Source organism: Nipponia nippon, unplaced genomic scaffold (assembly GCF_047370975.1).
Source record: "Nipponia nippon isolate SJK-2023a ecotype South Korea unplaced genomic scaffold, ASM4737097v1 scaffold_5, whole genome shotgun sequence".
In the NCBI taxonomy this organism is placed as follows: domain Eukaryota; kingdom Metazoa; phylum Chordata; class Aves; order Pelecaniformes; family Threskiornithidae; genus Nipponia; species Nipponia nippon.
In genome coordinates this window covers 10,079,982-10,103,085 of record NW_028262369.1, presented here as the reverse complement: position 1 = coordinate 10,103,085, position 23,104 = coordinate 10,079,982, and the positions used below count along the sequence as shown (strand labels likewise).

General features: G+C 42.4%; 2 protein-coding genes across 4 annotated transcripts; one reads left to right on the top strand and one right to left on the bottom strand.

Moving 5' to 3' along the window:
• Window positions 1–112: 112 nt before the first annotated feature.
• CRYM (crystallin mu) lies at window positions 113–11,773 on the top strand. Of its 2 annotated transcripts, none has more exons than XM_087732235.1 (8): window positions 113–334; window positions 1,194–1,344; window positions 2,404–2,466; window positions 4,656–4,757; window positions 5,316–5,499; window positions 7,832–7,953; window positions 8,808–8,892; window positions 9,536–11,773. In XM_087732235.1, the coding sequence occupies exons 2-8, from the start codon at window positions 1,207–1,209 to the stop codon at window positions 9,598–9,600; spliced, it is 759 nt and encodes a 252-aa protein (XP_087588361.1). In that variant the 5' UTR covers window positions 113–334; window positions 1,194–1,206; the 3' UTR covers window positions 9,601–11,773. The 2 variants fall into 2 exon arrangements, with proteins under 2 accessions (XP_087588361.1, XP_087588360.1); XM_087732234.1 differs by lacking the exon at window positions 113–334 and adding an exon at window positions 459–730.
• Window positions 11,774–13,959: 2,186 nt separating this feature from the next.
• Window positions 13,960–20,413, bottom strand: ANKS4B (ankyrin repeat and sterile alpha motif domain containing 4B). Of its 2 annotated transcripts, none has more exons than XM_087732716.1 (3): window positions 20,169–20,413; window positions 18,877–19,147; window positions 13,960–15,568 (listed from the first exon to the last, which is right to left on the bottom strand). In XM_087732716.1, the coding sequence occupies exons 2-3, from the start codon at window positions 19,038–19,040 to the stop codon at window positions 14,494–14,496; spliced, it is 1,239 nt and encodes a 412-aa protein (XP_087588842.1). In that variant the 5' UTR covers window positions 19,041–19,147; window positions 20,169–20,413; the 3' UTR covers window positions 13,960–14,493. The 2 variants fall into 2 exon arrangements, with proteins under 2 accessions (XP_087588842.1, XP_087588843.1); XM_087732717.1 differs by lacking the exon at window positions 20,169–20,413 and adding an exon at window positions 18,592–18,713 and having other exon boundaries at window positions 18,877–19,019.
• Window positions 20,414–23,104: the final 2,691 nt, after the last annotated feature.

The window sequence follows — 23,104 nt, the reverse complement described above, 5'->3', positions numbered from 1 at the left end:
CGCCTTGAGCGTAGAGCGACACCTGGCGGGCCTCCGGGGCGGCTGCGCGCATGCGCAGAGTGCCACCACCCTCCCCCCCCCGGTCACCGGGGCGGGCGGGGCTGTCCCAGCCCTCGGGGCGCGGCGGCGCCGGTGCTGCCCCCGGGCTGCGGCGAACCGTCAGCGACCCAGGGCAGACCCATTTCGTGCCGTTCGCAGCCGCCTACCGCCGCGGCGGGCGCTGCCTGAGGAGGGGTGGCGGGGGCGGCGACCAACAGGGGTGTCTGAGGGGGCGCGGCCGTTCCCGGGGCGTCGGGGCTCGCCTCGAGCCGCGGCGCGGCCCTTAGCGCTCGGGGTGCGTGTGCCCGCCCGCCCGCCATGCCCGTGAGGGGAGCGCGGGGCGGCTGGGCCCCCGGCGGCCCGCGGAGCCGGTGCGGGGTGGGCCGCGGGGCGGTGCCGCCGCGGGGCGGGCGGCAGCGCGGCCGGGCCGGGGGGCGGGGGCGCCCCGCCGGGTACTTAGCGGCGGCGCGGGGCGGTCCGAGGTGCCGCAGCCCCGTCTCGTCCGGCCGGTGCTCGCCATGGGCTCCACTCCGCCCGTCTTCATCGGCGCCGAGGAGGTGGAGAAGCACCTGCACCGCGCCAGCCTCCTGCTGCCGGCGCTGGAGGCCGCCCTGGCCAACTTCTCGGCCGGCGCGGCGGGAGGCGTCGCGCAGCCCGTGCGCACCGTGGTGCCGGTGCACCGGCACGGCGGGTGAGGGGCGGGCCGCCTTCCCGGCCCCGGGGTGCGCGCCGCGAGTGGGCGGCCTGGCGGCGCCCGGGTGCCGCCGGCGGGAGGAGGTGCGGCCCCGCCGGAGCGGGGAACGGGGGTCGCGGCACCCGGGGTCGCGGCACCCGGGGTCGCGGCACCCGGGGTCGCGGCACCCGGGGTCGCGGCACCCGGGGTCGCGGCACCCGGGGTCGCGGCACCCGGGGTCGCGGCACCCGGGGTCGCGGCACCCGGGGTCGCGGCACCCGGGGTCGCGGCACCCGGGGTCGCGCCCGCGGCGCGGGAGGGACGGGGCGGAAGGAATCGGAGCATCAGGAAAGGTCGTTGGTAGCGAGTTAGTCATTAACTAACGGTCAGTAGCCGTTGGGTGTCAACCACTGAGCCACTGGTGGCTGCGGGCTGCAGCACTGAAGGCCCAGAAGTGTAATGTAAGCAATTCTCTTACGAGGTTCCTGGGAGTCATGCCTGCTTACAGCGCCGCAGACGACGCTCTGACAACCAAGCTGGTGACGTTTTATGAGCACAAGAAGGATTCCTCTGTCCCTTCCCACCAAGCGACTGTCCTCTTATTTGACCCCAGAAATGGTTCTCTAAAAGCTGTGAGTTTCACGCGTGCTTCTGCGTTCTTCTCTGTTAATGCTCTGTCAGTTCTCACTTCTCATTCTTAGAAGCTGGAACTGGTGTAAGTGGGCCTGAGTTTACCGACATCATCAATGAAAATGTGCTTGTGCCAAATGAGGATTTGGCCTAAAGCCTTATGCCTTTCACATGTGTTAAACTGTACTCTGTCTGCTCTTTACTGCTACTTGTGATTTGCAGAGAATCTGATGGCTCACAGGGTGACTGGAAGAGAGAAATGATCTGGAAAAGTTTACCTTGTATTTGAAAGGAAAAAAAAAAACCTTTGCTGAAGAAAGAATAGATATTGAACCATCTTAAGTTAAATCTAAAGAGATTTACAATTGGTATAACAGGGAATAGTATTCAGAGTCTAATTTGTTTATTTAAAGAATTTTAAGAATTTTTTAAGAATATTAACAAATTTCATTACACTTTAGTAATGATTATTAAAGGGCCAAAACTGGTCAAGAAAACTATACTGGGCTTTTATTCCTAAACTGTATCAGAAAGCATGTCAGCTTTTTAAGCCACTTAATTCATTTGGACGCAGTAGCTAATGCACATTGAGGCAGGAGTGTCCTGCTCCGTATGATACACGTTACAGGAATTCCATGGTTCCCTGTCATCCCTTTGTACAGACCAAGACAGTGCAGGACTCATGAACCACTGCCAGTTTGCACCGGTCCCTGGTCTTACTGGAATGCAGAGTATTGCAGTTATATCGCTCAGTTCCCTGCGTTGGAGAGCCAGGGCAGTGCAGTGCGTGAAGAGCTGTGTGAGTTACGGATGGCTCAGCTCTGACCAGTTTTCACTCCATTTGTGCTGGTGGAAGAACTGGAATAGACAGAGAATCTGCCCAGTTTTAACATGTGACTTTGTATGGTTTGTGGTTGCTATAATAGTAATTACCAACTTTTATATTCTTATCTGTGCACTGTAATATCACATAATTCACAAATCAGATGAAAATGTTTGGTATTTATTCATATTTTCAGTGTTTGTTTCAGTCTGTCTGAACTTTTTTTTTTTTTTTAAAGGTCCTAGATGGCAGTGTGATTACAGCAAAACGAACAGCTGCAGTTTCTGCAATTGCTACCAAGGTATGTCTTCTGTTTCCTAAATTGGGACAGATTTAGTGGTGTTATATATAAAATAACTAGAAGGAATGATGTAAATGGTTTTCATCAAATACAGCTTTAAATTAGATTCATGATAACATATGTACTTTCAGGGAAAACTTAGAAGCAGAGTTTTCTGTTTTGAGTGAGTCATGTCTGGCTTTAACATTTTATGCGTGATTGGACAAGGAATCTGAGCTATGTTTTTGTGGCTCGTTCTGCACGCTTTTCTGGGAATTTACTGAGGTGTCTTCCTCTGTGATTTTTCTTTCTTAACACTTGTCTTAACATGTCGCTTTACGGCTTTGGGTGATGCAGCTGTGGTGATAAATTCAGTTTTACTTAAATGTACATTTTCTGCTGTCAGGCCAGGCCAGCTGGGTTTTACTGGACCTGGAGAAATGGGAAAAAGGCACGTTTCCAGGGGGCAGTGTGGGTTCTCTTAAGATAGATGATGCCCAGGATAGATGGATGACTTGTCCAGAGGTAGCTGGCTGGCTGTCAGTCAGTTCCGCTGTTGTCACTGGAAGATGTCCAGATGACTGTCCCTGACTACAGCCATAAACTTCAGTGTCTGAAGACAGGTGAGGTGTATCTTGCTGTACGTTGCTTTATGTCATTTCAGTTTCAGTTGGAAATTGTTGATTTTTAATTCTTTTTTTAAAACTATATTTGTCTGGGCTGCTAGTAGTGGGAGGCAAGCAAGTCATTGTCCATTGCACAGCAGGGTTTTAGTCTTCACCTCAAAGGATGAGGTGATAAGAGGGTCAGAGCTCTGTTTTTCACCCATCAGCTTTGCATCAGACTGAAGGCTGATCTCACCACTTCGTTAGTGGCAGTCTTTTTGCCAGCGTGACTCTATCCTTGGCAATAGAGCTAAACTGACATAAAATTGGAGTGAAGAACCTGTCCCCAAGAGCTTCCCCTGGTCCAAAGGACAGAACAATTTACAATGGATTCCTTGGACATGAGGTTATATGACCTCATTCATCTCAGCCATTCTACACTTGGGCAGTTCTGACAGTTTTTACACAGTCAAGGCTCTGCTGGCCTCAAAGGAGCTTGGCTGCTGAAGGCACTTCAAGCTCAGATCCTTCATTCTTGTCTGCTGTTTTGGGAAATTTTCAGGAGTGTGTGAGTTTAGCTCGTAGTTGTCATCTTGTCCTCTTTATGGCATTTGCGTTTCAAAGACCCATGCTTTTATGCAAGGAACCTTTGAAATCAGTGCTTCAGGGTCTTTGAAAGGAACTTTAAAAAGAGTTCTTGCTACCGAAAAATGGGATCAATGAGATTTTTTTTTTTTTCAATTTATTTGCAGCAGCATGAGTGTTGAGAGCCTAGACAATTCTAAAGCTTTTTACACAGAAGTGAGCGGCCACAGCAAATGCATAAACAAAACACAAGGATAGCTTCAGGCTGCACTCCAGCAGCCCTCTTTTCATTTTCACCAAGTACTGGTGAATGACAGGCTAAACTAAACCAGAACTAAACCAGAAAACCAAAAGCAATCACAGAACTGAATTTTAATATTTGTTCCTCAGAACCATCCCTATTTTTACAATACCTGGTGCATGTGTATCATGGCTCTTACAATGCCAAGGTCTGCCTGTGGTATCGTTTATGGCTTCAGTGAATTGAAAAAGAAGGTTTAGTTTGAGGCTACCAGGACCATTTTACCCATGCAGCTACCACTTTCAGTACTGATAGTTTTTGGTATCATGAGCCTTGTTTTCAGCCAGTGCAGAACATAAACACTATGGTTTTACACTTAAGTCACCTAGGTGTAATACATTATATTAATATTAGAGTGTGCCGAGGCCCCAGAATTTGCATTGGCTCATGCTGTTGCATGTTAAGTCTGAATTTCAGGAGTTGGACAATTCAAAACTGGAATCAAGCCAAGATGTTCTTTGGTGCTATTGATACTAGCTTTTGCATTTTAAAAAATTATGTCTGTATATATATATATATAGTGGTAATTGAATACTGGTTTATAATACTGGTTTATATTAATATGTATTGATACTAGCTGTTGGATAAAACCATTATTTTTTCCTTAAAAGGACTAAGGATACTGCTTTCTTTTGTAGTATTTTGATATACATTTGTCATATCTGTTAATATATTGTCCTTACAGATTTATTTTTTTTTTTATATTTCATACTGTTTAGTTGTTAATGCCAGCTTTTGCGGAAGTGCTGTGCATTTTGGGGGCTGGTGTTCAAGCATATAGCCATTATGATATCTTCACGGAGCTGTTCACATTTAAAGAGGTAATGGACACATCTTAACAGGATACATCTATTTTTCTCTATTATGTTTCAGGAGCACTTAATATAAATAAACCATACTCCAGCCAATGAAGTTAAAGGATTAATCATATTTTGATTCTGTTTTTACAGAACCCAAGAGTACTCTGAATAGCTGTAGAATCTCTTGCTCAAATGTTGGCCTTTAAAAAAAAAAAAGGGGGGGGGTTGGAAACTACGTCAAGTTTCAGAGGGCTTTTCCTCTGAGAAAAATCCTACTGTGTATAGTATGTGCCATACGTGGATGAGCTTTCTGTGACTTTCCCTTAAAAATATTTATTGGAAATATTTGTGTCTTATAAATACAGCTCTACAAGGAGCTGTTATTCTGGCATCACAAAACAGTCATTCAAATGTAGCTGCTCACACATGAAATTTAGTCGCTTGTGTGATGAGAATGTTAAAGGGAAAAAAACCCCATGTTTAGGATACGTGTAATTACCTATTGAAAACTGAAACAGTGTTCTGTTTCAGCAAGGAGAAATTCTGCAAGCTAATCTGTTTGTCTTTTTTTCCTTGAAGGTCAGGATATGGAATCGCACCAAAGAGAAAGCGGTGAAGTTTGCTAATTCAGTTAATGGTCCAGTGCAGGTCTGCTCTTCTGCTCAGGAGGCAGTTACTGGGGCTGATGTGATTATAACAGTCACTATGGCAACAACACCGATTTTACTCGGAGCCTGGGTAAAACCAGGTGCCCATATCAATGGTATGCTATGTTCTCATCGTTTAAAGGATATATTTATTGTCACATTGTTTAGCATCAAAAACTGTTGAAAAGCAATACTTTCTTCTTCTCAGAATGAATTTTCTTTCCATTTTGACTCTTCCCCTTTAGTGAGGACCACTTTTGGCAGCCCTGTCTTCCTGGTTGTCTGGAGCCAGGACTCCTACATATTCCAGCACTGGATGTTTGCTAGAGCATGGGATATGCTTTTTTTCCCCATAGGGGTGCATCATCTTTGCTACCATGTTGTCACTTGATACTTGCTTTGCTCTCCGTTTAACTAACCCATACAAACATGTCATTTCCAAAGTGATTCCTGCTCATTCTACTGTTTCCCTGGTAGTTGTTATCTTTTCTTCACCCAATTTTGGAAGCTCCTCTATTTGTTACTTTTTGGGCTGATCACATGGTTGGTTTTTTGTTGTTGTGGTTTTTTGTTTTTTTCCTGCCTTGTAATGATGTTGCCACACTATTGTTTGGAGTCGCTGGACATGCCCACATTTGCATATTTTATCAATTGTGGGCCTGGTTCAGATGACCTTTTGCACTTTCCAAATGGCATGGTAATAAGACAAAAGCAACTTGTCAAAGGGAACAATTTAAAGGAAGGTCCCGCATTCCAGTAGCATCCTACCAATTTTTCAAACTCAATTTAGTCCTTTGTCATTGAATGTTGTTGTCTGTGTTATGTCACGGAATGGAAGCCAGAAGCACAACCAAAATCAATTAAGGTCTACAGTCACTGAGGCGACACATACACAAAGACCCCTCTCCTTTCGTTGCCTTTTTTTTTTTTCCCCCTCCATTGAGGCATTTGTGCTGTTTGAAGACGCATTCAGGCAACACGGAATTCATTATTCCATAACAGTTGGACACTTTTTAAAAACATTTGACTACAGTATAATTGGTTTTTTGTTTTGGTTTGGTTTTTAGCCTGTAACGAGTTGATAGCGGCCTTGCTATATTTAAAAAGTTAAGCTCCTTGATTTGTTTTCAGTTTCTCCGGATAAGTGAAAATCCATAACCTGCTCAACTTGTACTGCTTATAAAGTTACAAGGAAATAATAGAAGGCTATAGGTTTAAAAATCCTAGTTGTAACATTGAACTCTCTGTCTGCATGTGCAAGTCTTTGCTGCACAATACTTTGGTTCTCATCTGTTCAGGATAACTGAGGGATTCTTGAAATCTTATTTTTCTCTATAGACACGTAACAAACATAGTCTGGATCAAAGGAAAGGACTATAAAATTTGGGGCACTTGGTAATGATCTGATGAAAGACAAGGGTACAAGAGATAATGGACAAAGGGAGATCATTTTCTTATGCCTCAGCTTCCCAGTGCCTGCTGACAAGGATATTCTACTGACAAATAAAATATTGAATGTTTTAGAGGAGCTGTATTAGGTGTTAGTTAACTCTGTTTAAAAAATAAAAAGCAACAAAACCCTGTTAATTTGGCAGTCGCAGAAACAGTTTATTGTTTGCCTGCAGAAGAGTTGTAGTCCATGTAACCTTAAGATTATCTTCCCTGAGTTGCGTCGCCAAATGATCAAAGTTTATTCTAACGGTGCCTTCTGTAAACAGAACAGAGCAATTACGACACACACTTATTGGTGTCATTTTCAAGGCTCCTAGCAAAGGCTTGTTTGTTTTGTAGCTATGCATATTTAAACATATCTTTACATTTCTTGTATTGATACGAGATGACGAAGGGCTAAGCAGAGCTACTTCCCCTTCTCTTCTCTGTCAGTGTTATTTGGAAGGAGCAGTTTGACGAGTGTACCAAAGAGGTGGAAACAGTGCCAGCCAAGAAACTCACTTCTGCTTCCTGAAGAGCTGCAGTTTAATGCTTCAGCAAGTTGAAATGCAAAGGCCAATTGATTCCACTTGTTTTGGCTGTGCTTATGGGGAATGTAAGACTTTTGTCAGCAGCAGCATCTGCATGACGAGAGGTCAAGGATGCCTTGATACATTTTAATGAGCTGTAATTTGGAGGGTTGGACCCAATGTCATTCTTCATTGACATCAGTGGAAATTTAGGGGGTTAGCACCTTACAGAAATAGGCCATATATATGTCCGTGTTACAGCTGAGGCCAGGTTGAGAGAAATCCAGGCTTTTTCCCGGTTGCTAAGGCACATCCTGTTTTTTTGTTGTTTTATTGATCAACATGTCTCCAGCGATAACATCAGTTTGTTTGTATATAGCATTTCCACAATAATGTCCGTTGTTACTTCACACGTGTCTTTTGGACAAAATGTGGTTTGAATTTGTTTTAAACGTTCCCCCCAAGTTCATCAGTTTTGTTGTCTTAGCTGTTGGAGCAAGCAGACCAGACTGGAGAGAGCTGGATGATGAGCTGATGAAGAATTCTGTTCTGTTTGTGGATTCCAGAGAGGCTGCTCTTACGGAATCGGGAGATGTTATATTATCAGGGGTAAGACTTTCTTAAATTATGGACTTTATTTTTGTGGCAGTTGGCTTGCGTTTGAAATGAGTTGGTACTGGTGATGTGCTGCACTGAAACTTTTTAGAGCATCAAGTGTAGTTTTTAACACTTGCCAGGCACAGGCTGAAAGATAACTGATTTCAAACTGAGGCTTCTCTATGCCTATGCCAAAACCATGCCACCTCTGTATCAACCATTACGTGGCACCATATTACAGTAGCATGTTTTCAGCATGGGCTTTTGTGTACAGTAACAAAGTATTGGTTTTGAAAGACCTACATTTCCTGCAGTGTTTGGTAGTTATGTTAAATATTTTTCAGATCTATTTGTTAAAACCTGTAACTTTCTTCCCATAATATTTCAGTGTGATTGATACACATCAGGCCTCTAGAGAATGGACGACAGAAGCCAAGCAGACAGTTAGTGATCTGCAGAAATTTGATGGCAGGGACTCTTTTACATTTGATGGAGGTTGTTTTTTTTTCTCTTTTAATTGTTTTGCAGAACAGATATGGTTTCCACTTTTGAGGTTTAACATAAGAGGTCCAGATACGGTAAGGTGTGTGGAACCCCATGTGTTTTGTTGGAGCTATCCACTGTAGTTTACTGACTGAGGAAAGTCTGTCAGCTGTTTGTCTCTGAAAACCATTTCACTCTGTGATTTCTGTCCAGTTTCTGTATTATTTGTCTGAATACTGATCTGCTTTAGCATGGAAAGAAATCAGTTCTGGGACAGCAGAACTGGAGGAGTTCTTTCTTTTGAAGTCACTCAGAAAAAAAGTTTTTCTCTTAATGAATGTATGGATATTATGTTTTTGTATAAATATATATTTGTTTTACAGGCAGAGATTTTTGCTGAGCTGGGAGAGGTAGTGAAGGGTACGAAACCAGCCCTGCCTGAGAAAACAACAGTGTTTAAATCACTGGGTAAGAACAACCCCTTCTGTGTACAAGTCTGATAGAAAACAATGCCTTGTTATTTATTAGGTTCCCCCATGCGTGGGAAAGCTGCTGATCATCTTCAAAACTGCTGTGGCAATGCACTGTCCAGAAGAAACTAGAATGTGATTTGCATTTTCGCTTTTTATTTCCCTGTTTATTTATCTAGCAGGACTGATGTAATGAAAAGTGATAGGAAAGCGAACAAACAATAGGAAGAAGTACATTTTCCATTTCACAATTGTTCAACACATGACTGCAGTGTTTATTAGTGGAGCTCCGACCTGAATGCCCTGCTGTTATGCCCCTGAAGTCTGTCTGACCTACAGACAATGTGGCAGTGTACTCTGGGGTTGGAGTTGATGTTTGGGGGAAAGAGGTCCAAAAGGGCCAAGTTGTGATGTGAACACTGAAAATTAAGTTCATACTATTACATTGTCTTCATATAGCACACCTAACAGTTACATGATGGCTATAAACTTTGAATGTAACACTGTAGGTGTTTGGGATGGGGAATGATTTATGTTCCTGTCTAGTTAGATAAATTCCTGAGTCCTTCTGTTCCCTTCTGAAGCCGGATTATTTTGTACAGCTGAAGAACCCTTTGAAGGTGACTTTAATTCTTTTTCAGGGATGGCGGTTGAAGATACAGTGGCAGCAAAATTTGTTTATGACTCGTGGTCAGCTGGTAACTAAAGAGAGAAGTCTACAATGCCAGTGAGGCCAAGAAAATTATTTGCACTTAGTTTCCTGGATGTTTTGTTAACAAGAAAGGCAACTATTTGATACATTTATTAGTAATACTGCAGGTATCTCATGTAACGGCAAGTATTAGATGTTCGCATATTTTGGTATAATTCTGGAATCGATGCCTTTCCTCCCTAATTATTTATGTAGCAGAAATCTGTGGGTATATTTTGTGTTTTTAGAGAGGTAATTCGTACTGGAGTAAAATGTATCAGCTTGGAGAATGGACTCTGGCATCCTATTTACCTGTGATGGTACTTTGAACGCAACTGTGGGTTTCAGTGCTGCGCTGTCAGTAACAGAGTCTTCAGTCTCTCCTGGGAAAACAGCCCTCTCCTGACTCCTGGACACCCCTTTCCTTCCAGCTCGGACTGGGATCTGGAAGTCACCATCCTTGCTTTCACCCCCCACAATCCCCATTCTCTGACCTCAGACCCAATGGTTTTTCATTTAAGAGCACACTCCTGAGTGGGAGTTTATATAAAAAATGATGCTTCCATACAGTTAGATTTCTGTCTGGTTTTGTAAAAGACCTGGCTCAGGAAGACTTACAGAGTGCGAAAAATCAGAGCTAATATTATGTCCATTTTAACTGGGAGGAAACTATACTCAATACCTCCCTTAGTACATTCCTGAGTGGGTTATTGCCATTTTCATATTGCAAGCAGTCACCCAAACTGTGAGTACTAAAAATGTGTTTTTATTTAACTCTTATCTGTATTCTCCCAGTGGGGAGATTTTCTTATTAATCTATGGTGTTTGTAAGTTTTCTTTCTAAGCTTCTTGAAGATTGGAACCGTGCAAATTGATTTCAGTAGGGTAAACTTCAAGTATACAGGCAAATATTTTCACCTTGGCTGTACTATGCATCAATGGGTAATTGTTCTTTTATCCCAGTGGGTATTTGCTGGGGCAGGAATTTCCATGATCCTTTCTTGGCAGAGGAACCCAGTGATGTTCTGCATAAGGACAAGTTCCAGTTTTGTGCTGTTATGCAACTGCCTTACAAAAGATTGAGCATCTGCTGAAAAAGAGCTCTTGCCCTGGAAACAAATTCCTGTCTTGGGCTAGAGTTGTGCTTTATGAAATTTTATTTCTACTTGCATATTACTTCATGCAGGCTATTAAGTGTTTCTTCACTCTGTGGAAGGATTAGATGATGTGGTCGTTCTATATTGATGCCAGTAGAATACAGCAGAGCAACAGGAAGGAGGTTTGGAAGCAGTTAGTGTTAAAGCCCTTGATGGTGCATAAGTAAGTATAGAAGAGGTTAATGAGTACTGTGCAGGTGTGACATAAATAATACTCCAAGTTGTAAACTGGTGTAAACTAGTTGGAAAAAAGTAGTGAGTGGCAGAGTTTGTAATTTGCAGAGTTTTAGCATGGAAGGGTACCAGACCAGTAAGTGAATAGGGCCAAAGGATGCGTTTGTGTGGATAGAAATCTGTCTCTGTTGACCTTGTTTATATCAGCAGAAACAAGAACAGAAATTTCTGTATAAGCTTTTGCATTTTTTTAATTGTAGCATAATTACCCTTCTATTTTTACACGTGGTTTTTCTTCTTTGTCATTTCTGAAGTGTTCAGAAATTTGTTTTGACTTAGCCTGTTACTTCAGCAATGGAGACCTCCGCTAGTGTGGAAGAAACGTGACAGCCATCAATGTTCCATCATTCAAGAACTGCGTGGAAACTTGCACTTACTATTTATGACAGTATTATCCCAGTTCTGTGCCTGTGTAAAACAAGGTTTGTAATTTGAAGTGAGACATAGTGTTTGGGAAGAAGACAAGTACATGCTGTTTTCACATGTACTCTTCTACAGACGATGCACTTTAAAAGTAGCTGGAACTAGTCTGAAAACCTGGTTCTGAAAACCCACAGTGTTCTTGGCTTTCGTTGGCAATAGGAGGTTCTGGGAGCCTGGCTTCAGCGTTGTACCTCTGAATTCATGAAGAGGATTCGATTCAATTACAATGGTTGTTGCTTGGATGCCGTCTTTACGTTTATTTTGAGGGGAAATAATAGCCTTAATTTCCACATTTCCTTCTCTTACAAATCAGTCTCAAATTGTGTAACTTGCATTTATGTTAAAATTAAATAAATACTGCTGTTTTTCTTTGACTTTCATGTTGTTGTCCAATACTTTTGTTTTGGGTGGGGTTTTTTTTTTTTTGAAGATGAGGAAGGAAGTATTCAAGTTGTTGCAGCGACTACTCTCAGGAACTGTGATCACTGAATGTAAAGGGGAAAATAAATTGAGACTGCTCTGCTCCACCATGATACTCGGTTTTGCAGTCATTATCCCATGCTGTGCGTTCCCTCTGGATGTCTGTCCAGTGCAGAGTATTAAATCCTTAAGGAAGGAGACTCTTGCACTTGGCAGGGCTGTGATCATGTGAGATCCCATGGTTTTATGATTTGGGTTTGGATTGGGCTGTAAGACTGCACATGTGGTACATAAAGTGTCTCCAACTGAACGGAGCTATACGAATGTTACTAAGGAGTCAGATGTGGGATTCACTAATTTAAATACTTCAAATCATAAATCAGAGGGGTTAGTGAAAAAATTTGGAAAACAGCAAAGCACAAAAGTGGAAAAAACTGAAATGTGTTATGTTTTATTTTTTTTTTTTCCCCCCCAATTTTTCCACATGGCTGCTTTATACCAGAGGCCAATTTCCAGGACCACCCTGCAAGAAAAGGGCTAGCACTATTGCACTTTTTTTTTTTTATTATTTATTTTAAAAAGGCATATATTTTGAGGTTGATTCAGTTGCCTGAAAATAAGTGTCATGTGGGGTGCTCTGGGGCTTCTTAGTCAGTCTCTAGATGCAGTTCCCAAAGGACAAGGAACCCCTTCCCGTGGATGTTGTCCTGTACCGCCTGGTTCCATAGAGTTACTGTGGATACCTAGGATGTACGAAAACCTGCTGGATGCCTGCGGCAACGGAGTCAATCCATTTATGTGCAGGCGGCCTCTGCCATCATTATCTCTGGTTGTCAGAGGTCGCAGTAGTCAGGCAGATTTACAGATGAGTATGCAGAGAGGCAGATTTTCAGTGTAATTTAGAGGTAGCCTGGGCCTGTCGCAGGACTGCTGAAGCTGTTCTGTGACAATGGCAGTTATTGGACAGGTTCTCTGTGAGTGACACCACTTACTGATGTTTTGGTGGTGTGTTGTGAGCAGGCCACAAGCATTTGGGCAGGTAGAGAACCAGCAAATACATCAGTTACGTGACTGAGAATGATAGGATTTGACCCTTCAAAATGCACTCATCCTATGCCTTCAAATATGTAAGATTCACTTCTTGCTTTGTTAAACATTTGGGAGTTTCTCAGCCAAAATGAAAACACCCCAGCAGGTTAATAACACAGAATCTGGGGGGATGCTCACTCATTTAATTACTGTGCTAAGCACAGCAGTTAGTTACGGTTGTGCAGAACAGGACCCTGATGGGACTGCTTAACAGAAGAAAATATCAACCTGCTGACGTACAGGAATACAAGGAGGAAAGAATGCAGTATAAAGTCCAGCCAAGAAAAGGAATTATAATACACAAATCAAAGTAACAAGAAGAAGATGTGGAAAGAGAGAAGCATGACAAAATAGATTATTAACTAGGATTAGTGTCCACAAATGACCCCCAAGGAAAAAACGATAGCTGACTAATGGAAAGCTATAAAAAGAGATTTAAAGATAAAAGTCCTGCTAATAATTATGCCTCTAAAATCTGAGATCTTAGGCAGAGCAAGACTGCTACGAGCACCTTATTAGATTCACAAAACTCAACGGGAGCGCTTAATTCATATCGGATAGTGCTGCCTTCCCAAGGGAACAGGCCTGAGAGAGATGAAGGGAACCCTGCTGTGAATGTCTCTAGAGAGACCGTAAAGAACAGGCGCTTCCACAGAAGCACAGTCTCATTTTCTTTCTCTTTTCATGAGCTGTATCTGTGTGTTATGCGCAGTTTTCAGGCTGAGGCTGACAACAACCAACAGAAAATGCTGGGTGATAAGAGTCCTGGTGTCTGGGACTTCACGCGGCAAACACACCCTATAGGAACCAAGCAGAGGATATACCAAAACAGATCAAAAATGTTGAAAATAAAACCTCAGCTTCTTGTAGTTAAAAATACTGCAGTCTTGATGCTATTTGGGACATGATGGGTGCTGGCAACTGGGTCCAGTCTAATGAGACAAGAGAAAAGAATATACAACTCACACCAAACATCTCTTGGCAAGGTACTTCATCTATTTTTAAATTAATATCAATACAGTAGCAAAACACTTCACTGACAAGAACACGAAACTTGCTGTAAATCAGTCTTACTTACATTCATTCAGAGGCTATTAGAGTCAATAAGCCATAGCTGAAATCAAGATTCAGATGGTATTTGCGGTTTGTAGCCGTCTAACAGAAGCTAATGGAGAAAACTCGAAGCTTTCAAGCTTTGGGAATGCTCTTTGCATTGTGGTTTTGGAGAGGAAGGGAAGAGCTTTATTAAGGAATGTAGTGTGGCTGGCCTTCAGTAATATTTTAAGTTATTCTGGCGAGAAGAAATCCAATCCCCATAAACAGTTTGGGGAGAAAAAGGTTTAAACCTATAGCTTTTGGGTTTTTACCTTCACATTCTTTTTGGCAGAATATGCTTGAATTAATATCCTGTGCACCACAGCCATCTATCCAGAGAGAAAAACCTTTGTCCTTACTGCACTTTCTAAAGCAATTGGTAACATCTCTCTGCCTTTTGCTCTAGCAGACGTCTGAAAAAAATTGCGTGCTCTTTGGAAAGAGGAAAAGAATGAATCAGTGTGCAGGTTACAGCAACAGGTATGTTAATTTATAAGCAAGTATCTACAGTCTTTCCAGGGTTCTTGAGTGCTTGTTTTCTTTTATTCACGGCATTCAGGACTTTCTTTCTTGGCCCAAGCTCCATCTGAATGCTCTGTAGATCTTCATCAGAACATAGCATCAGGGCCTCTAAATCAATTTTTTCCCTCATGAAGACTGGAAGAAACTCATCCAGCATCTGTGATGCCAGAAATACCTCAAGGGCCGTGTTCTCTGCTTCGTCGTCATCCCAAATGACTTCTTCCTCCTGCCAAGGGGTATCAGCACCATTTTCAGCATCATCTTCCCTGCCGTTCTCAGAATTTTCATACTGAAAGAGCTCACTGGACATTTTAAAGCTTATACCTTCTTTCTCAGAAGACACACTTCCAGGATTTACATCCGCAGCCAAATTCCTTCCGAATACAATGTTGCCGAGACCTGGCCGCTTAAAAATGGAGAGTTGACTGTCATTATCAGAAAAGTTTTTCTCTCCGAGGTCATTCAGTAATTCGTCCTCCTCTTTCACGCTGAACAAATGCATCACAGTTCTCCTACCCATACTTTCCTCTTGGTCACTGCTTTCTGTTTCCTGGCTTCTTGTGCTGTCAGCTGTCTTTTTTGCCTTCAGTTTGAAGGTATCTTTCAGATTTTTGGAGAAAGGACTTGTTGTATTCGAAGCAAAGAGACTAGGCAACTTTACTCTGGAGTGTGTCCCTCTGGAAGAATTTACTGTGCCAACCTTTTCTTTCATATAATTCCGGTTCATTTCATGCTGGTGTTTCTCTTGGCGCTTCTCGCATTCCTTGATTTGTTTCTCCACATTCCTCTGGGCCTGTGCTTTGAGTTTGGAGACCTTCTTTGGGTTCAGCATGTTCTGCTCAGTGGCAGCTTTGTCCAGGATTCGGACGCATTCATTGCGGTCTCTGCTGGCAGCCACCTCCAGGGGAGTGCGGAGGTCATTGTCCAGAGCAAATATATTGGCACCAAAGTTGATCAAAAAAGAAACGCAATTGATGTGGCCGTTGCAAGCGGCGTGGTGGAGAGGAGTGTTCCCCCAGATGTCACATTTGTCCGGATCACCTCTGAGAAGGAAAATAGCATACAGTGAGCTGGATGTACCTAAGCACAGCACTGCGGTGGGATTGAACAGATACTAAATGTTTCGCTCAGCTTCGCTATGAGGCGTACAGCCCAGTGAAAATGAGTCAGCTTAGCTCCATCCTCTAGAACGGCGCTGCACCTACTTACATGAGCACCGAGTTCGGCTGCGTGTGTGGCATAAGCTCTAATTCCTGCCTGTCTTGTGGGCTCAGGCTTCAACTTAAACTTGGAATTAATGGCAAAATTGTTTCAATAGCTTTTGGGTGGAATATTTTAAAGGCTTTTTGATGACTCTTCCCTTTTGCATTGTCAAATGCAGGGACAATGTTAGGAGGATTCTTCACTGGCCACAGTGATACATATTTAATGAGGCGATGCAGTAATGTTTTTGGTGGGTAATAGGTAAATGATTAGGGGTAAAGCCCTGATTACACATTTGTCTCCATTGCTATTAGATTAAGCTCAGATAGATGCCGTTGTTTTTCTTCAGCTCTTTTGTTCTCCTTAAGCTGCTTTTGCTCATGGGGTTTTAAAAGCAGAAGGTCTTTTGAAAATAAAATACCGCATCTTTTCAATTGAATTTAAAGCCAGGAAAAGTATTGCTTTCTTTTTAACTCTTGCACGGACTTCACACTGAACTGCTGCCTGTAGATGAGACTCAGCTCGAATTTTTTAATTTGTATTTGGCAGGATCAACATTAGCAATGGTTCAGAACAGAGCTTGAGTGATCTGTGACTGATAACCAAGGCACCCATGGTAGCCCAGAACCTTTAATAACTTTAGAGCCAGGGGCCAAATTTACAAGGAGAATTTCTACTCTTGGGAGTTTAAACATTTCAATGTCTTGGAGACTCGTTCCACAGCAGCTGTACTATGAATGAATGGTACATCCTACCACAAGATCTCCTTAGGCATTGATCTCTGGCTTTGAGTATCTCTGAAGAAAAACACTAATATTTGTTGAGGGCCAAATCTGAAAACTTCCTCCATCCTGAAATGCCACAGGCAAGAGAGAGTCTGGGCGTCCCCACGGAGCTGAGACGCAGAGCTCCTTGCATTGAGAAACAATGGGAAGTCTGAGCATGCCAGGCTGTGAGAGCACAGGCATTTCTACAAGGAGGTGGCCGCTGAGGATCAAAGTTTCTCCACTTAGACATATGGAAACCATGTGTACATATTTCTGCTTTTGTGGCTCTGCCCTGGGGAACTGCCTGACTGCAGCTCAGCGTGCCAGATTCCTTAATTCCCACATTAGCAAACAGGCTGCATGATCCTGAGCCTTGGGAGTGCCGGGTCATCCGTCCTCCCCCAGGTCCCTTCATAGCTGTTTGTGGTCTCTTTTCCCTGTGGAGCCTGCCAGCCTTTGAGCCTCAAACAACTGACAAACTAGAGTGTCTGTTCCAGCTCAGTGGGACTTCGGATAAAGTTTGGTATCTGCTTTGGGTTCTCATACTCCTCTTTTCCCTGCTTTCCCAAGAAAGAGGCTCACACAAAAGAGAGCAGATCTGCTACTTGGTCTTGCTTTTATTCATGTACCTGCAAAGCAAGCAGAGAAAACATCTCTTGATCCCTCTGAAGATAAACTATTTCAAGATGAGAGGGGTTTATTGTTAGTATTGCTACATTTTCCAAGGGCTGAATGCATTGCCTAAGTCCTACAAGCTGCAACCACTCTAAAGAAAACCATCCTGTATCTCAGTGCCTTTATCAGAAAACCTCTTCAAGGAAAGGATGAATTTGTTAAAAATAAATAAAATACACAAGAAAACATTAACTGACTGCAGAACAGATTGAATGTCTGCCAAAACTCAGCTTCTCCCAAGAAAACCAGTGAGACTACAACCATATCTCTGAGCTTGCTGAGCGTGTCAAGAAATCTTGGATTAAAATAGAGATGAATGCATATGTTGAAGATTTTGAGGGCAATACTGTCCCAAAGCTGTCCTCTACCAAGAAAAAGAGTTAGAAATACATTAAATAACAAATACATAGAAATTCTGATCTTTGTGTCATCCTCTGTGACTTCTATCAGCTTGTATGGTAGAAGACATATTTTTCACTCAAATTTTGAAAAAGAAATTATTTTGTTATTTGTTCCTTAGCTAGTTGTTCTGTCTTCTAGGTGTTCAGGGACAAACCTTTATTGACTGTAGATACTTCCTTGCAGCTGCCTTAATTATATGAGTTGAAAACCTGTCAATCTATTTTTGCTTCTCCTGGGAACACAGCAATAACCATGCAGTCCAAAGGTCTTTTTTATTGTGTTATTACAGCCACACCTGAGCTCAATGGGCTATAAAGCAAATCTGAGAAAAAACTATTTTTATTCCATATTTTCAATTCTATTTTTAATAAAAGAAAACTCAGATACATCCAAGCAGTTATTCAACTTTTCCCTCCAATCTTCTTTAAACTATTATGATTGAAAATACGGGTCAACTTAATCTTCATCTCAGCCTAGAAAGAATATTTTATTAACTGTATCTCTACACAAGAGCAGATTTTCATTTATTAGATGTTATTACAGAATCACAGCTTAAAAGGTAGGCTCCAAGCAAGAGAGTGTGAAGGGTGGGGAGGTAATTACCATTTCAATAATACATTTTAAGCATGTAGTACATTTAAATGATACCAAACAGAAATATCACTATTAGAAAGTAAACCTGTAGTAAACCTTCCTTTTCTTTTTTCTTTTTTTTTTTTTTTCCCAGGTTTGCAAGTATCATACCCCAGCTTCTGAAACAGTATTTTCATTTTTGTCATGATGGTAGTTGCTAATACTATAAAAAGCAGAGAAATAACAATTTTAGATGTTACTGTCTCAAAACTGTTGGTTGTGACTTGCCTCTGTAAAGCATTAAACCTTCACAGGTGTCTAACTGCACTTTGGAAGCAAATGGAATAGAATTTTTGCTAAAAATGTTGCAAACAATGCATTTCCCTAGAGCCAGTTTCAAAGATATGTTATCACCAAAGGTTGTTGGCCAACTTCTCCTCCATTACAGCGAGGCGAGGTCCCAGGGTCCTGCTCCTATTAACCGCTCCCTGCGGACTCCATGTACGGGACGGTCCTGCTCATGTCGATGCGGCTTCACTGACCACACGTACAGACCTGCTTGCAGGTTCTGGGCCATTGCAAATGAAGAGAAACAATTCTTGGCAATGCATTGATAGAAATGACCGTGATTTTCAGCCTTTTGGGTCTGAAGTCATCGGGCCATTAGAAAATGACGCACTAATTATACTTTTAAGCCACAAGCTTTAAGCAATGGAGGCTGATTGACTTACCCTCTCCGACATATGACTTCCAGAGCTTCTAGATACCCATGGTATGCTGCCAGAAGGGTGGGCGTCATCCCGGCTTCATCTGAAGTATTGAGGTCTTTCCTAGTGGCTTCTTTCAAGAGGGCCAAGTTGCCATCAGCTGCTGCTTTGTGATACCTGCTGGACATTTTCAGTAACTTCTGGTTTCCCAAAGCAGCTCTGAACAATATCCAGACTGCACAGTCACCCTTCCAATGCAGGCATAGTTCATTAATGATTACAAGTTGAGACGTCCCTGTGAGGATGGAAATGAGGAGGCAAAGTTCATCCTAGCAGACAACTTATCTGGAGCTCTGCATAGGCAATAAGGCGATGGTGTGGTGAATGCTTTCGTTTTCTGGAAGGTGGCTCTGCTGTTTACCATTTGTTGCGTATCTGACTGTTTAAATGTAGAGGGGATTCATTCGTCTTCTCTGTGTCTTTGCCTAACTCTGCTGGGAAAACTTCAAAAGGACCTTGAACTTCAAAACAAACCTTCAAAAACTTCAAAAAACCTTAAAAAGGCCATGAATGTCAGTACAACCAGATTTCACCCTAAGTAATAAAGTATCCCTGAGTTTTGATAGGATGAAATGCATAAGCATTTCACCTTTACTGGTGAAGTCCTTTGTAACCTATCATTTAATGGGTTGCTGCATGTCATGGATGAGTGGTTAAGCCACTTAAAAAATCACCGTCAAAGATATTTGCAAATAGTGATTTTAATAGAAATCTATAAAAGTGTGATTTAACAGAGTTGGATGGCAAGGTTCACTCTATTACTTATTAAATGAATTGAATATATATACATATAAAGAGAAAGAAAGTTGAGTTTGAAGAAAATACAAGGAGGAAAAGGAGGATTATATAGGTTTAGCAACAGTTTAAGGTTTGTTTGCAGCAAGGAGAGAATCACAAAATTTAGCAATAACTAATCATTAATTAATCTAGCATCTACAAAGTGATTAAATGAAGTTTACTACAATATTTATATCACACATGCACAATAGGCCTAAGTACTCATTATATGCGCAGTTAATACCATAGAATACCATAGAACACCAGGTTGTAAGGGACCTCAAGGATCATCTGGTCCAACCTTTCTAGGCAAGAATTTGCACAATCCAGACGAGATGGCCCAGCACCACGTCCAGCTGAGTCTTAAATGTGTTCGGTGTAGCAGAGCCAACCGCTTCCCTGGGGAAGTATGTTAAATGTACCAATAACCTGGTTAAATGTACCAATAAAAATTCCCCCGGGCTTAGCGAAATACTCACTTTAAATGACTGTCTCAACAGGCGAGGGTTGAACCTCGAGGAGCAAGGATTGCTGAAGATCGGGCAAGGGTGGAATCTCGAGGAACAAGGATCACCAGAGATCAGCTCGAGTTCGCTGCTCGGAGAGGCGTCCCACGCAGAGGGAGATTCTGGTGCAGCCCGCTCCGGTCCAGGAGAGCTCAAGGGGTCTCAACTCGGCACCGCTGTTTATAGGGTCATGAGATGATTGACTTCAGGCATCAGTAAATTTCCCTACTACTTTCACAGCCTGTGTTGAAGATTACTAAAGCTCTCAAAAATTCCAGTGATGCTGGTACAGATCCTCCTGGGTTACAGCCTAGATAAGACGGGCCCCAAGGCTGCCGGATGGCGACTGGTACAGACAAAAAACATGTTCCAAGGTTGTCAGGGCTGCCTCCCTGGTACAGACAGTGCTGCTCCCACCTCAGCCATGTAAGAGTTTTGATACGGTCAAGGGATGCTTAACCGCCAAACGCGTTTTACACAAAGGCCAAGTTTTGACGGGAGTTACTGAGATTGTAAAGCAGCTTCACTTCCCATGCTCTGCCAGGTGCACAAGAGGAAAAGGGGGGTGGGGGTATGCACCACCACACTGCATTTAAAAACAAGCCTCTCCCCCACCAAACCAGGCACATCCGTGAAGCCAATTCATGTACACAGATTGATGTGCGGATGGACACAGGCCTGTCGGGACCAGGGTGGTGTTCGGATAAAACTGCCAGCAGGTCCGCAAGTCACTGCAGGCAAAACCACAGCCTAGTGTGTGATCCTTTTAACAGCAAATTGCATTTCATCAGAGGATGAATTTCATCTTAAGGCACTTGGCAAATATAAATTCATTAAACAGGTATTGTAATCTCTGTTTTAGATGCAAAAAATGTGCAGAATTTCCTCAGGATAGCACAGGGAATTCAGGAAATGGAAATGTGATGGGCCTGAGCCCACTGCCCCAGCCTGGGCACCGTGGTCCTCACCTGGGAACAGATGGGTCCAGTCCCCATCTCACATAACCACTTCTTGCTTTAGAAATTGTTTCCCCTGATGTCAGTGGTGTTAAGGGCTACTTTTATGAGTAGAAGCTTATAGAATTAGACTGTAATCCTAATTTTTAGGTTCAAAAGAATTACTAAGAGCAAACCATGTAAAAGGTCAGTTTTAAAACAGTAGCTGAGGAGAAATCAATAGACTACCTGCTGCTTATTAAAATGCTGCAGGCTATCTATTATTCTGGTCACATTCACAACAGCTGCCAGATAAACGTTACTTTTTTGTCAAGCTGTTTTCTATGATTAACTGAATTAACCTGTATCTTAGAGAATCTACCCTCAGCAATTAGCAGTGAGGTTTTGTTGCTTATTATGCCCCTGTTACAGAAGCAGTAGCAATTGCAAACCAACTCATTGTCCAGAGCTGGTGCAATTACTGAATGGAGTGCCCCCTCATTTACTTCCCATAATGCCCCCCATGTAATACACCGGAGACCTCCCCAAATGAGCTTTCTCTCTTAATTATTTTCTCAGACAGGGATTGAAGAGCTCTTCAGGAACAAACTTGTACCAGCATTTTCCTCCATGAGGACAAGGAGAGTCAGTCAGATCCTGTGACAGGTTTGAATCTTTGAATAAACAAGTCTAGGTAGGAGTAAGCTAAAGCCCTGGTTTTCCTTCGTGCTGTCCACAGACCCAGCCATCCCCGGTGCTCTCCTGCCATCTCAGGGCAGTGAGGAAGGGCTGTGCTTCACCCAGGCCACCTCCATCCCCGCATTAGAAGACAGTTTTACCCTCAGCCCTTTTTCAAGTTCCCTGCATTGCCAGTAATACTTTTCTAATAAAAAATGCAGTCATTTATTCCATTTTCTATTTAACTAGGCTCAGCACTGTGTTAAATTTACAGCTACTAGGAAAAACTAGCTGTTGCAGAACAAAGACAGGTAATACACATACTTTTAATGTATATATTAGATTAGCTGTTTCTTGATGCCATTGAATTTTATTTCCTTTACTGGGTGGTGTAAGCTTTTTTACTCTCAAGAGTGTAAAATGATCACCGAGGCACACACTGCATATACCACCAGTGCCTGGTAGAAGAGAGGAGACAGCGTTTTTCTTGTACGTCGACATTTCGCATTGTTAGCTACACCCATGGAAGTGAGTTGGTGGCAAAAGAGACCTTTTCATTTTTCAAGATTATTGATTTCTACCACAGAAGTACATTCATTTGCTTTTCTGTTAATTAATTCAGCATGAGAAGTGTTGATCTCAGAGTGATTTTTGTCATCTAACATCTGAAAATATTGATTTTAAAAGAAAGTTACTCTGTACGATGCTAAGTGGGAAACTATTGATCCAACTTTTAATTAGAGGTAAAGCAAAACCCAAGTCAATTGGAGAGAAGCTCCGGGACTTTGCAAGCTTTATTATTATTTATGTCACAAAAGTGGGCATCATAAAAAAGAAAGAAAAAAGAAAAGACCAAACAAAATCTCCATCTGTTTCTAAATTCCTGGTATTTGTTCATTTTTGTCCCATCCAAAAACCTCAACTTAAAATGCGATAAATGATTCAACATCAAATGAGCTAAATTGCTCAGCCTGAATGGAGATTTTTCTTTTGAGACCAAAGCTCAAAATTGTGAACGTTTTAAACTCCCTGAGTACTTAGAATGAGGCTTTTCTTTTGGGATTTGAAAAGAACTTCAAAACAATTCCACTTCCAATTGAAGTGTCTTACCAGGCTCAGGAGAAATTCTGTTGTGATGGTACGTGGTGTTGTAAGCTAATGAATTATTTAGCTAGCAGTTTTGATTTGTTACTGGATTTTGCTATATCTCTGATTATAGCTCTATTTTTTTGAGAACTATCTTAAATAAAATATCACCAGTTAAACAAACTGTTTAGACTGAAAGACTACAGCATC